At 35.5% G+C, this 14,922-nt stretch overlaps 1 protein-coding gene across 7 annotated transcripts in view; it reads right to left on the minus strand.

The window, feature by feature from the left end:
• Positions 1-3,827: 3,827 nt before the first annotated feature.
• Wac (WW domain containing adaptor with coiled-coil) overlaps positions 3,828-14,922 on the minus strand; it is a 68,936-nt gene continuing 57,841 nt past the window's right edge. For 5 of the 7 annotated variants that reach the window (XM_057787221.1, XM_057787220.1, XM_057787223.1 and 2 more), the window contains exons 9-14: positions 14,461-14,583; positions 13,169-13,317; positions 11,282-11,400; positions 9,586-9,772; positions 8,954-9,081; positions 3,829-6,758 (exon numbers count right to left, since the gene is read on the minus strand). In XM_057787221.1, coding sequence (XP_057643204.1) covers positions 6,689-6,758; positions 8,954-9,081; positions 9,586-9,772; positions 11,282-11,400; positions 13,169-13,317; positions 14,461-14,583 — 776 coding nt within the window. In that variant the 3' untranslated portion in view covers positions 3,829-6,688. Of the gene's footprint in view, positions 6,759-8,953; positions 9,082-9,585; positions 9,773-11,281; positions 11,401-13,168; positions 13,318-14,460; positions 14,584-14,922 lie in introns of all 7 variants that reach the window. The other 2 variants (XM_057787224.1, XM_057787219.1) reach the window with 2 other exon arrangements.

Raw genomic sequence — 14,922 nt, forward strand, 5'->3', positions numbered from 1 at the left:
TTGGGAAGATTTATGAAATTCTATCCTTTTAGAGGTGTGCTATATCATTAAGCCAATTTACTCATTTGCATGTGGCATTTTCTCTTGATGATTCAACCTTCTTCAGATGTCTCATTTGTCCAATAGACTCCAGATATCTGTTGTATGGTTGTAATCTCCTGGAGAAAAAAAAATGCTGTCCCTACCTTAACTTTGGGGTGTTACTCTTTTTGGCAGATAATATTTTTAAGGCAAAATGTTTTTTGGTGTTTTTTTTTTTCTGGCAACAGAAAAGTATTGTCTCTTAATAAAATTATTTTCATTCCTGAACAAAGGCATTATAGTTAATTGGATTGAATGGCCAGGCTGTTTAATGAACTAGTACCTCTCCTTAATCAAGGGGGCTCTCTTGTTTGAATCTAATCTTTATCAATCTTGATGGTATCCATAGCTCTTTTTCTCCTGTAAAAACAAAAGTAAAACTTCTTTCCCTACATAACACATATCCTGGTTTCCATTTTGAGGTTAATACATCTTAAAATTATGCAGACTTTTAATTCAGCATATTTTTCCTACTACCCAATGCCTCCCTGCAGCTGACCTTTCTTTCTCATTAGCATTTACAAAGTTTAAAGTCAATAAAGCACTGTGTAATCTATATCAGGGTCCTTATTACCCATTTGTTTATTAAGCCTATCTTTTAAAGTGAGATTAGATCTTTCTATCACTGCGCATCCAGTAGGATTGTGTAGTACACCTGTAATATGCTTTATGTAATACACAAAAACTATTTCATTTTACTAGAGATATTGGCGGAACACTGTCAGTCTCAATTTGTACAGATAGCCCCCAAATGTCCATAACTTCTAATAATTGTGTGATTAAAGAATTATCCTTTTCAGAACTAAAGCAGTTGCTCATTGAAATTCTGAGTATGGTGCACAGACTTTTTTTTTCCCAAATTTCAAAATGAAGTAAAATATCTTCCAAATTTCATTTGAGTACCTTTTGGGTTACTTCCAGCAGATAATGTAGTTATACAAAGCACAATTATGACATTTTTAAAAAATTTATTTGGCTTGTTGCAAAGTGACAGAAAAAAAAACCTTTCCTCAAACCCTTGCTACTAACATAGTGTTTCTTATGAAATTCTGAGACTTCTAGTACACTTTACCAATAGCTGATCAATTTAATTATTGCCTTGTGCTAGCAGGCCTGGTAGATTTCTATGGGAAGTTATATACAAGGGGTTATTTCTATTTCTAATTATTTATTGTAAATGAATAAACAAAGTTAATTCTGAATCATTTGGAATAAGTTTAGTAGTTTTAATATGTAAAATAACTGCATATTGAGAGTAAGTGCATATGTTCTGGAGAGTTCTGATTTTTGAAATGAATCAAAGGGCTTTCAGTCATTTTACTTAATATCCCTGACTTATAACCTGTCTTTCCTGTTTTTTCATCAGTACAGAATGTAAAAAATTGGTGCTCCTTTCACAATTATGATAGAGAATCCAATTAGTTCTTTTTATAAACTTAAGTCTCCTGCTTTGGGGATATTTGTTGCTAATCTTTCCCTAAAAAATTACTTTAAGCTCTTTGCCAGCACTCATATTCTGCTCGTAATGAGGCAATTTCAGCATTAGTAAATGGTGCTACAGTTTCTGCTGATTCCTTTAAAAATAAATTCAGAATCTTTTTTCTAAATGGGCTTTTAATATTCTTCCTGTTTGTGTGGCTTTAAAAATTTATTCAAAGATATTATCTTCTCTCTGCTAAGAATTCCTATAGAATGAGTAGAAGAACAACTGGGATACAGTCAAGGTCTGGATCCAACCAATCCAGATGTACATCTTATTTCTTTACTACAAGAGCCAATTCTCTCTTACCCTCAGCTGTTTTCTTGGGCTATTTAAATCTTCATTACCTTGTAAGGTTTAAAATAAATTACTTAGCTCTTGAGTAGTTGACTCAATTTTGGTCCACAGCCATTTAATCTCTCCTAGCAAGTTTTGAAAATACTGAGTTTGTAATTGATTTCTCCTGATTTGTACTTTCTTTGGTTGAACTTTCTGTAACATTTATCTTATATCCTAGGTAATTAATAGAATCTTCACTTTATAATTTTTCAGGAGCAATTCATAATCCCCAACAAGTTAAAATTCTCTTCATCAAATATTTTTTCTAAGGTATCTGTGTCTAAACCACTAAGATTTCATTCATTGAACAAAAAATTACAGATTGGATAAACATTGTCCATGATGTGGTTTACCCTAAGAATGAATTTTAAATATTTCACAAAACATTGAGCACTACAGGGAAAACATTTCAAAAACACACTTCACCCTCAAGGCGTTTGTTTAGCATTCATGTTCCTCCAGAGAACAGAAACAATGCACACTAATAAAAACCATTGCCCTTATATCCTGCACACACACACACACACACACACACACACACACACACACACACACACACACACACAGGAAGTTTCTGACAAATAAGAATCAGTTGATTCTCAGTCCACATCAGGTACCCAATTCAGACCTACTTGAAGGTCAGGCAATTCTCACATTGCAAGCATTTGCTAGTAAATGTATGGTGGTACATTTTTAAAATGGGCACTGTTTTTGTGCTAAAATGTCAGAAGTATCTAGTTGGGTAAATGAGAAATAGCCTAAGCAAAGGTGTATGTATGGTCTATTGGAGACATCTAGAGAAACCTGTAGCCATCACCTCCTCCCATGTCCTCTTTTTTTTGCTGTTCTTTTCTTGCCACATCACAAGTGCTCAAAATGAAAGCATAAAAAAAAAAAAAAACAATTTAAGGAACCTTTGTAAGTTTTAAATTCTGGTTCCTTCCAAAGTCTTGTGACAGCTCAGCATTAAGGAAATATTAAGTACTTAAGACATATTGTATGCAGTGCTCTTTGGAAGTCAAGTCAATAAACAGGCAGCAAGATTTCCTACTTCTAGTGGGTATGGCCTGCAATGTGGAAGTGGGGAATTGAGTTCTTCCAAAGTTTGAGGAGAAATCCAGACACAATGCTTCAGACTAAACTGAGCAGTAGGTCTGTCAGATTCTCTATACAAACAGTGTAGTTTACCTCCCAGCCAGGCAAAGGTACAGATTAACAGGCAGTGTGATGTATATGGGCGTAGAATGAGTAGCAACTATGAGAACCTAAAGCAGAAAGGTTAGGATGTACTCGTGTATGACAGCAGAGTAGATTGCTGTGGTCACTTCTGAGTGGCATCAAATACATTTTGAAAGGCAAAAAGCTGGAGGGTAGGCTATGCATGGCAAGGAACAAAAACAGTAAGACTAGTAGTCTTCAACAACCACAGAGAAAAAAAACCTAAAGAACAAGTCTTTTCCAGGTACTCACCTCATCAAGGCAAATGTAGACACTGACTGTCACCAGGAACTCAGTTCAGTGCAAAGGAAATCTGAATGTATAGAGTCTCCATTCAAGAGATCATCTAGGCAAGCCGCATGTAGAAACCCCCACCCCTACCCAATCAAAGTTCAGGAATCAGGAGCAGACAGCAAAGCACATCAGGGCCTGAATCTCAAAATCAACCCAGATTTGCACTTTCGGTAGAGGGGGTTGTTCTGAGTCTTGGGACTCACACACACAGTGTGAACACAGGTCCAGACCTGAATACCTAGATCTCTTGGAATTTTCACTTAGATCATTGAAAGAGCACCGAAACACAACTACTAACATTTTAAGTAGCTACCTAATACAAGTATTTTAAGTTTCCTAAAAAACATGATTTTACCCTTAAGAGTGTTTCCACACATTTCTGAAATAACTGCACAATAGAGTCAAAACATTTTTTATTACTTTTTAGCATCATTTTGTATACTTCTGTACAAATACAAGAATAAAGCCATATTTACAGGTGTTGAAAAGAAATCTGGATACTTAAACCCAGCACCTAATTACAGTAGCTTGAAGTAGGAACTGCAAGACTCTGGTAGGCAGAGTAAATAGTCTTTCCTGCATGTTCCCCGTAGAGCTAAGGTATTGATAAACAGAACATGGAATAAAAAAAGCAAACTAATTTGCTTTTTTTTTTTTTTTTGAAAAGCCTCTCCTCCCTAAGATTATTTTACAAATAAGCATGAAACAAAAGTCACCCATTTAGGGACTCTTAAAAAAAATCCTTTAAAAAAAATGAGTATGGAGTATTCTGTGTGCTTACATATTACTTTTAAATTTACAGCCCCAAGTTTTGAAACCAAGGTAAGACTAAATAGAAAAAAAAAAATAAGCAGAGATGCCAGTTCTCTTCAGAGGATGATTTTCTAACAGCTTTATCATCATCCATGTGGTGACAGTAGCTACAAAGTTTAAATATTTACTTTTTAAATGGGTGGTAGGGTGAGGAGGAATGTCTTCTAGAGCTATCCAGAATTTCTAGTTTTCAAATTCTTTAGACCAGGTTACATGTTCAAATTGATGGCAACTAAGGATAACCTTGGATATACTGCACCTGCTCTAACAGCTATGCCTTAGTCACCTCAGAAGGAGCCAGGCAAAGCATGTGTATTAAAGTTCAATATTTTACTACAAAAATGCAATTGGAACAATTACAAAGTATTTCTACAAGAAACTGAAAATTAAGCATTTTTTCTAATATACTTAACTAACCCACTAAAGGCTGTAAATTTTAAAACAAACAGGAATAAAGTGACATAATAAAGGGAGTATTGACAACAAAAATCATTTATGCAACTCACAAGTTAAGCTATACCTGACCACAAAAGCAAATTCTGGGTCTTAGTTTGACATAGTTCTTAAGGACTCTATTTACACATATGCACACAATTCAGCAGATGGTAAAAACTCCACAGGTATGAACATTTCATTGTTAACTCCTGACAATGCTCTCTTCTTGATATTTAAAAAGTACTTGTAACAAGAGGAGGTTAGCTTCTAAGGTAAAGTATCCCTCCTCTCCACCACACCATAGCATGTTTCTTAGCAAACACCAATACTTTCAAGATTTGCTGGTAAAGTTAGAGTTTCAATATTACTTCCCGTAGCTTAAATATAATTAAATGAATCTAGTCAAAGCACAAAAGTAATTTTTATAAGTATTTCAGAAAGTCAACATTGATTTTGGAGCAAAACAAAATTCAGCCCTTGGTGATGATAGATCTGGAAGCACACAGCGTACCAACAATGGCAAACAAACAGAAAACCTTCTTAAGTCAGAAGTTACAATTTTTAAAAGACTTGTCTGAATACAAAAGCTTCTGTGATTTGGTATAACAACACTGGCAGTGTCATGCTAAGGCCATGTGACTAACATTTTTAAGCAAACGGGGGGGGGCAAGGTAGTTTTATAGTAGCAATGGTTTCTTTTTTTTATTTTAAAATACTTTAGGAAACAATATACAAAGCTGAGCTTTCCCACCATTTCTGTGTAACAGCAGGAAACTCCAATTATACAAACTGAGCATTTTGTGATGGCTAAGAAAAAGCAGTCAGCACCAGACTTGGAAGAGTTAACTACAACGCAAACATCCTTCAAAATGAAATGTCATAATAGCAAGACAGTAAACCAGCTTGAACAAATGATACCAATTGGGAAGTGACTTCATTCTTGTTGAATTTCACATTCATTAAACATATTTTCCACAATTTATTGTTAATATGATTTAAACAATATCTCCCTTTTAGGAATAACTGTACTAAGATATAAATATTCAACAAGAATAGTTATGATAAAGGTTCCCCATGTAGTCCAAATTCTAATATGCACTGACCGAAGGAAAAGAAAGTAACAAAATTTATTTGTTTAAACATGTTTATTACAACAGATACAATTCACATCTGACTAGCTTTGCTTCCTTTTCCCCTCCCACAACCACGTTCATTGGGCCACTTCCTTATATTTGAGCCATCAAAGTACTTTCAGCACACTTGCCCAGCAGTTCTTTTAAGTCCATTCTTACAGGGTGCAAATGGATTTCAATAATTTATACAAACATGTGGGTTATGCTCAATCACTGCAACTTCCAGCTACTGTACACAGGAATGAGAAGGTTATAGAAAAGTGCCACAGCAACAGTGCCCTAAGAAAAGAGAAGGGGCACCTTAAAAAATGGATAAAATCAGGCCAAGAACTTCAGAGGGAATGGAACATACAGGAAACGAAAACATTTCTTTGCAAAACAAATGAGCAGCACTGCTCCTGATCAGGTCCAAGTGTGGAACAGTTGTCTCATGTTATTTGTACACTGCTCAAAATTGTATCCTTAGACACAGATCGCCTGGTGCTTGCACTGGATTTTTGAAAATGCAAGATTTCTGAATGATAAATTAACCCCCCAGATTTTTTCTTTTTTTAAAAAAAGCTAATTTTGCCGACAGGTTCTCATGTAAAAGGCTAGGTATTTAGCCACCTCAGCATTGATTAGTTTTGGATGTCTAAGCTCTGTTACACATGGCTTCCCATGGCTTCACTCTACAAAACATATTTACAACGTGAAGATACATCTACAAGAAATCTACATTTCAAGGGTTTTACAAATCAATCTTGTATCTTTCCCCTGAATTGACTCTCACAGATCCCCGTCCCCTTGTTATTTCATTTGCCCAGCTTAACGGTCCACTTAATGCAGCTCAATGTTATGACTGGGCAAGAGATTTACAGTTCCTACAGGATATCATGTGCAATTATTCACATCTTCAAACCATGAAGGAATTCTGATTTTTTAGTTTTTCGAGTTCCTTTATTTGTTGTCTCAAAAACAGTATCCTGAAATATAAAAACATATTAAGATCTGTATGTTACAGAAAACTATAAAATGAATACTAACATTGAATGATTGAAGTCTTAGCTTACAGTTAAGAGCACTTAACGAATCATACATTAAAATATTGGAAACGTAAGCTGGAAAATTTCTTAATTTCCTAGCATTAATTTCAATATTTACTTCAAATACACAGAATGATTTGAAATTTATATGTAGTACAAGCATCAAAGAGGTAGGTAGTAATTGAGATAAAGCTGTATTGCATTTATTCTTGCTCATATTATTAAGGTTAGAACTAAACAGACAACAAGTCTATAATAATTACTAACAGATGTAGATAAAACGTATGCCAAATAAAATCTGTCATTTCAAATATACCCATGCTACCTAATTTTATCTACATGGAATATCAGAAGTAGTATAAGCACAGGGGAAAGTTCTAAGTTTGCAAAAACACTCTATCTTGGCTAGAAAATATGTCTTTATTCCCAACGGATCTAAAAATATAAACAGCAATCTCAGATTTTAACTGAGCCAACTTAACCTTAAATCAAGAGGGACATTTCTATTGGTTGCCATAAACATCTCATTATTAAAATAATGATTCCTTCTGAAGCAGTTTTAAACCAAGAAATCAGAGTTATAAACCTAAGAGAAAAACTCCAAATAAAAAGACTATGAGGCACCATAGCACTCAGCAGGTAGACTAATTAAAAATGCTTCTAGAAAATGATACAATTACAGATCATAAAGATCTCAATTTGATTTCTATAATGCCTATGTCTGACCTAAAACCACGTGAACCTCAACCTCCTGAAATAGACAATGGGTGTGTTTCTTCCAATCAACTTCCTGTTTGCACGTTTATCTCATCTAGGTCATTCTACACTCACCAGCTACCCTTTTCTTAGGGTTTACAGACACCAACAAGGACGCCATCGCCTTAGTCAAGCAACATCAAATACCCAGGCCTTTCTGCTGTGTTCATCTTAAATTTGAAAAGCTCAGGAAATGAATGATTCCTTAGGTTAAACTGCACTCTTCTTAGCTGAATGAGTGTCCGTCTTGTCGTCTCCTGCCCTAGGATGCGAAGCATCATCTTCTACAGTATAAACAAGCTGCACATGGTATCTATACCCCAACTATTTAATCACTTTGTCCCTTTCTTAAATATCAGACTGACTTTTGTTATTGCAATGGTTGTATTCAAGAAGCCATTATTTACTAAATAATACAACACAGGAATGATGCTGGCAGTCCCACTACACAGAGATCCTGCAACCTCCCACATGACATTGACAATTTACTAAATGCTTTCTTAAGTAAGTGAAAAGGTGAAGCTTAACAAGTGTTAAAAAAATATTAGAAGCTGGAGTTACCAAACTTTAGAAAGAATTTTCTATGAAATTATAGTAGATAAATTATTCATGCTGATTCTATTATTGTAATTCAAACCTGAAAAGCCATGAATGAAATTAAAACCTGCCCAGATACTACTGTCCCAATAAAATTACAGGATTTGCTCCTAATTGGTTTTAGACATCTGATGTGAGGTCTTAAAAATGTACTTCCAGCAGATACAGGCAGGAGAAAAAACACTATATATAATTCCTGCAAGAACAATTATTTCAGGGGCTAGAAAATTTATTCAGTTAAGGAAGCACTCACTGCATAAATATGAGAATCTTAGTCTGTAATCCCTGAATGCATGTTAAAAAGTCAGGTGTGGCAGCATGTGTCTGTGACCCCAGTATTGGCGCTGCAGAAACAAGGGATCTCTGGAGTTTGCTGGCCAGCTTGCCTGTAAGGTCTAGGAGATACTGCCTCAAAAATACAAGGTGGCAAGCAACTGTGTGGTAACACGTACACACAGATTAACAAACATATTGGCTGTCATGTGCTGTTTAAACTATCAACATGTTTATTTCAACCCACTGACCAGGAAAATGGAAAACAAAGAACAGTTGGTAGAGAGGTGACTTTACTGTTCATCTCATGGGGGTGAAATGCCTGAAAATCTCTCAATCAGGAACTCATTGCCTGATTTCTTCTTTTCTTATCGACATATCTATGGCTTTCCTCTTTTACTTTTGCTTGCAATATGCTTATTCAACTCATTCAATCCATTGCAGGTGATTCATCATATGGGAAAATACACATGCAAACACAAACGCACAAGCACCAGCAAAGAACTTACCTCTGCTCTCGCAAAGTTGCTTGAATTTCACATACTCGAACTAAAGATCTCAAATTTTTTAATTCAGTACATATTTCTGACATGTGAACACTTCCCATATTATGGGCTTCTTCACGCAATCTTGATGCCTATAGTTAAAGGAATGAACACGCACAAAAAAATTTAAGAACTTAATACTAAAAGTACAAAGTTATAAGCACAAAGTTTTTTCAGTGGTGCAAAGTGTTTTAGCTTTTCCTTTGGGGTACTTAAAAATATATAGTTTAAACCAGGCAGTGGTAGCACATGCCTTTAATCCCAGCACTCGGGAGGCAGAGGCAAAGGGATCTCTGTGAGTTCGAGGCCAGCCTGGTCTATAAGAGCTAGTTCCACGACAGGCTCCAAAGGCACAGAGAAACCCTGCCTCGAAAAACCAAAATAAAATAAAAATATATAGTTTCAGTCAGATTAGGTATGGTTTTAGTCCATCCATATTATCCTAGCACTTACCAGATAAGTGATAAGATATTAAGTTCCAAGCAAGCTTTGCATTTACATAGTAAATTTCAGACCAGCATCACACAGAATCAAAAATGAGAAGTGAAAAAACAGAAAAGAGGGGAGGAGGGAAGACAGGAAAGGGAGAGACATACCTGTTTCTCTGCATGGTCCGCAGGCCACCCTTGAACATGTTTTATGAGATTATCATTGAAGTGTGCTGCTAATGTAGGTGTTAATGAACACGCAGGCCGAGCAGATGTATTCTGTGGTACAACTGTTGCATTTGATGCATTACTACTGGAAGTATGATTTGGACCAGGTGATGGACTTCTCTGGCTGCTGCAAGAGAATACAACTGAATGCCTAGCTGGCTTCAGTGTAATTTCTAAATACTAGGAAACAACGTGTATTAATTTTAAAAAAGTCCAAATTCTTATAAAAATTTGTTTTTTCTTTTTAACTATGCTGATCCAAGATAAACTAAAAAAATAATCTTTGGAACATTACTGTTCACATAAAATTTAAAATTCAAGCTGCAAACAACAGAATAGTTGACTTCAGATACAACAAACATAAAGCAAATATCAAACGTTCAATAGTCACAAATGTAAGACACGTGCAAATACTTCATAAATTTCTAGTTAAAGTGAGGTATATCTGTTCAATATCAAAATATTCTTCAATCAGAGGGTGAAATAAAATCAAGCAAAACACAGCCATTTCATTAAGAACTCCAAGTGAGCACACTGATTAAAAATGAGACCAAAAGAACCACACACTAGGATTAGTTGTCTTCCTTTAAAACTGAATGGCTTGGGCACATTTGGGTGAAAACCCAAATTTTAGTCACTCAAGATAATTTCCTATCTGCTACACCAGACAACTTGGTGTTGAATGGATTTCAGCTATTTCCAAAACGTAAATCTCCCAAAAGATTTTTCATCATTGAAGGTAGATTTAAAATAACACTGTATCCTTTAAGGTTGTTTAAAGAGAGCTTCCCAACACTCTCCCAACGGGAACATTACTAAAGTAGCCAGCTTCCAAAGGCAATTAATTACATTGAAGGGAACAAGTCTCATATGAATGTATAAATTCTTAAATGCTTGTTTAGAACACAACTATATATAAATCATTCAAAGCTTGGGACTAGTGGTGCACACCTTTTCTCCCACCACTTGAGAGGCAGAGGCAGGCAGATCTCTGTGAGTAAAAACCAGCCTGAGCTACAAAGAGAGTTCCAGGACAGTCAGGGCTGTTAAATAGAGAAATCCTGTCTCAAAAAACCAAAACCAAAAAAGTACAATTATTTTGCCACTTCACAGCAAGAAATAAAAACAGTAAAAAAAAAAAAAAAAAAAAAAAAAAAAAAAAAAAAATCAAGTAAAAAACATTTACTACATTTCATTTTGAAACTGTATTGTAATGAACACAGAAAAGAGCAAACACAATACAATCCTATATAATAATATTAAACATGATTTGTATAAGAAAGGTCAGACTTGAAGATATTAGGAAAGAGCAACACACCAACTTTGGAAGTGAGGACTTTCGTCTTTTACTTCATCAACACTCTCAAAACTTGAGCAGGCTACAAAGCAAATATAGTACCGAACATGAAGTCGTGTACTTTCCATGTATTAAGTATTATATATTTTAGTTCCACTAAATAAATTTTAGAAGAGCCATTTTCTTCAAATAATCCAATTATAACTGTTGTACAGTCTTTATATAGATGGTTTAAGTCTTTAAGTAAAGCCACCCTGTCAATAAGTTCTTCTGTGAAGTCTGATCATATACATCTTGCTCAAACACCACAAAATGCCACATTAAAAAAACCCAACTAACCTTAAGCGCTGAAGACTTCGAGGAGAGACAGGCTCATGACCCTGCTGCTTGTCAGCAGTTACAGGCTGCTGTGTGGCCGATTGTGACACTGATCCTTGCTTAACTACTGGAGTACTAACCTAAAAATGTCAAAATCGTAACACAGGCTTTAACCAACCCAGGCAAATAGCAAAAAAAAAAAAAAAAAAAAGATAAGCAAAACAAAATAGTTAACAGAGTTGTCACAACTCTGTTTCACTACATTAATATTGGTGATGCTTGTTTGACTTTTAATTATACATTCACACCCACATCGAGTCAATAAGCTTAAAATTAGCTATTTCTACAAAGTCAAATTAAAATTCTTTGTGTATTTGCCCATGTAGGTTAGATTTTTTAGAGCTGGTGCTAGATGTCTGGGAGCGACCCATACTGAGTGCTAGGATCCAAACTTCCACCTCTCTTCAGTAACAATAACTCTTTCACAACTTAGTCATCAGTTTGCTCCCAATATTAAAATTTGAATCGTTTGTTTTATAAAACATTCTACAGTAAAGTCACCAGAGCACATTATTAACCCAACAGTAAAAACTATTATTCAGTAATTTTCTAGTATACAATAGCATTTATCTTTATGACACCTAAAAAATTAAGCATTTTATTACTGGAATACAGATATTCTGATTATCAAAATGTATTTGCAAATATAAAATTGATAGTGTATGTGCACTCAATTTGAGAAATGTTCAAAAGATGTTACCCTATAGATAGAATATATATATTCACATGTCATGGTCAAAGAAAATGAAGTTTTAATAATTCTCTCTGAAAATTTCTTCCCTTTATCAGTAAAAACAATCAAATGAAGAACAATAACAAAGATATGAGCCCACAACTTTTACACACAGAAGGTTCTAACCCTCACTAACTGACAGGATACCTAAAAAAGTTGAGAGATGACTCAGTGGAGAAAGGCCTTGCTATACAAATATCAATACAAGACTAACAGCCCCAGAACTTTGCAAATGTCAGCCTAGCACAGCAGCCAACCTAGAAAACCAACACTCAAAAGGCAGAGGCAGGATTCCCATATCAAATTGGCTAGTCTCATTAGCCTTAGTCATAATCTCTAAGTTCAACTAAAAGACAATAATTAGGTGAACAATTGAAGATGACTCCATGTGTGTATAAACAAGCCTCTACACATAAATACATAAAGAGAAACAAAAAAACAAACAAAACCAGAGTCAGAAGAACTGGCAGTGACTTATGAATTGTGGTCAAGATTCAAATATGTGAGTGATAAGTAGCAAAATAAGTGTAACATTAGTAAAATCCAGTTATACTCCAGTTATATTTTAAAACTGTGTTCTAAGCAGGTATGTATGGAACGTTTTTGGTACCTAAATACAGGCAGTGATGTTAGGAAAAAATGCTCTGTGTATTTAGAAGGACCTTCACTTTCAATTCTAATTCCACCACAAAAACTAGGTTTACACAAATATTTAATTTTACTAAATGAAGAAAACAGCATGTGATTCTCTGGCAAAAGCTAAACATTGTCAAATTCTTATAAGGTGGTTCACTTTTAGGAAATTTTGGGAGGGAAAAAAAAACCCCAACAAAAAACCCAACAACAACAAAAAGAGTCTAGAGAAATTTGATAAATACTAAAGATTTTCCCAAAGACCCTGCATACCTGAATTCCATGTCATAATCACCAACATAATCAGAAATAAATCACACAGTACAGTTCAGATTCAAGTCTTCTCATCAGCATGACCCATCTAATGTCACCTACTAGTTAGTTATTCATTCCATGACTAACTCATTCTCACAGGGTCATTTCCTGAAATGTAGATTCTAAAATGTGAATTTCTACAAGTCAACCATTTCCATAATTCCTACCTTTGGCTGTGATGAAACAGGTGGAGTACTAATCAGAGGTTTGATAGGGACTGTGTTAGTCTGAGGTGTGCTTATTCTTGGAGACACATAGGATCTTGGGGATGAAGCATCAGACGTTAGAGACATTGGAGACTGATTAGATGGCTGGGCTGTGAGAGAATAGAGTAATTAATATCAGTCACCCCAAACAACCTTTTCTTTGCAATGACACAAGTGATTATCAGAATCTTATATCCTCACTGAAGGAACAAAGCCTCACTAGAGGGCAAAGTCCCTTCCTTCTCATCGTGGAAAGCTAAGCCTGAACCTATTCTCACACAGCAGCCCTCTCATCAGGCTTACTTAATAATTATTCTCCACTTAGGCTCAGGAAGTGTCAATAATACCCTGTCTCATGTGGCTAGCCAAGTGGACTTCTACTGTTAAACTTCTATTCCTCAACATGCTGTGTCTTGCTTTGTGGACTTTGTGACAGACATCATTGTGCTGCAGGATCTCCCTTTTGGATACATTTGAGGCGAGGAGACACAAACTAACTCAAAGGTAAAAGTGATTTCTGCATCCTTTAGTAAAAAATTGTGATGGAGGAAGGTCATTGGTTAAATAATAAAGAAACTGCCTAGGTCCATTGGATAGGCCAACCCTCAGGTGGGTGGAGTAAACAGAACAGAATGTTGGGAGAAAGAAGCCGAGTGGGGAGTCGCCATGATTCTCCCTCTCCAGACAGACGCAGGTTAAGATCTTCCCTGGTAAGCCAGCTCGTGGTGCTACATGGAATATTAGAAATGGGTTAGATCAATATGTAAGAGCTAGCCAATAAGAGGCTGGAACTAATGGGCCAGGCAGTGATTAAAAAATACAGTTTCCGTGTAATTATTTCGGGGCATAAGGTAGCCATGCGGGCGGCTGGGTGCCGGGGACGCAGCCCCGCCACTCATACTACTACAAAATTGTCTAACAACTCAGGGCAAACTTCCAAGTCCTCAAGTATGTGAGACACTTTAGAAAAGACTGAGGGTATAGTATAGCTTTCTTTTTGAGTAAAATGTATTAGAAATAATTTATATTTTAACTTACATATTTGATATACTACAAACACATTAATACAAGTAAATACCAAAAATAAAACAAAAGGAAATAAACATAGTTGGGAGCAAGCCCATTATCAAAAATAAAGCAAAACCATAATTCTAACTGGTATTTTCTCAAACCAAAACCAAACTTTCCCTTAATTTCAAAACAAAACAAAATGGAAAGAATTTTATAAATGACCTAAGAGAAATAAAGAATACCTTGTGTAGAGAGCTGGGCAGCTTGAGAAATCAGAGAGGTGATGTTGAAGGCAGATGGTCCAGCAGTAAGAAACTTGTGGATGATAGACTGCAGAGAAGCTTGTGTCACAGCTGCTGTAAGAACTTAAAAATATTCAAAATCCCATCAAAATAAAGAAGTTTACCTGCCATTAGTGACTGAACTGAAACTTGAAAATGCTAGTAAAAGTAAAAAAGACAAACTGGTTTCATAAATATTCAAAATAAAAGCCTGACACATATAAAAACATGGGCATAAGAACTTGAAATGACGGGAGGAAGAAAACAGGAAACAATAAAGGTAAGTCAGTCATCTCAACTCAGCTGCCAAGAACAGTAGGAGCCTATGTAAGTTAGACATTATTGGCAATCAATTGAAGAAATGGCTGCTATTTCACATGACTTTTTTTTTCTACAAGCTGACCTAACAAGCCCTGCATAACA

This window comes from Chionomys nivalis, chromosome 13 (genome assembly GCF_950005125.1).
Source record: "Chionomys nivalis chromosome 13, mChiNiv1.1, whole genome shotgun sequence".
NCBI lineage: Eukaryota > Metazoa > Chordata > Mammalia > Rodentia > Cricetidae > Chionomys > Chionomys nivalis.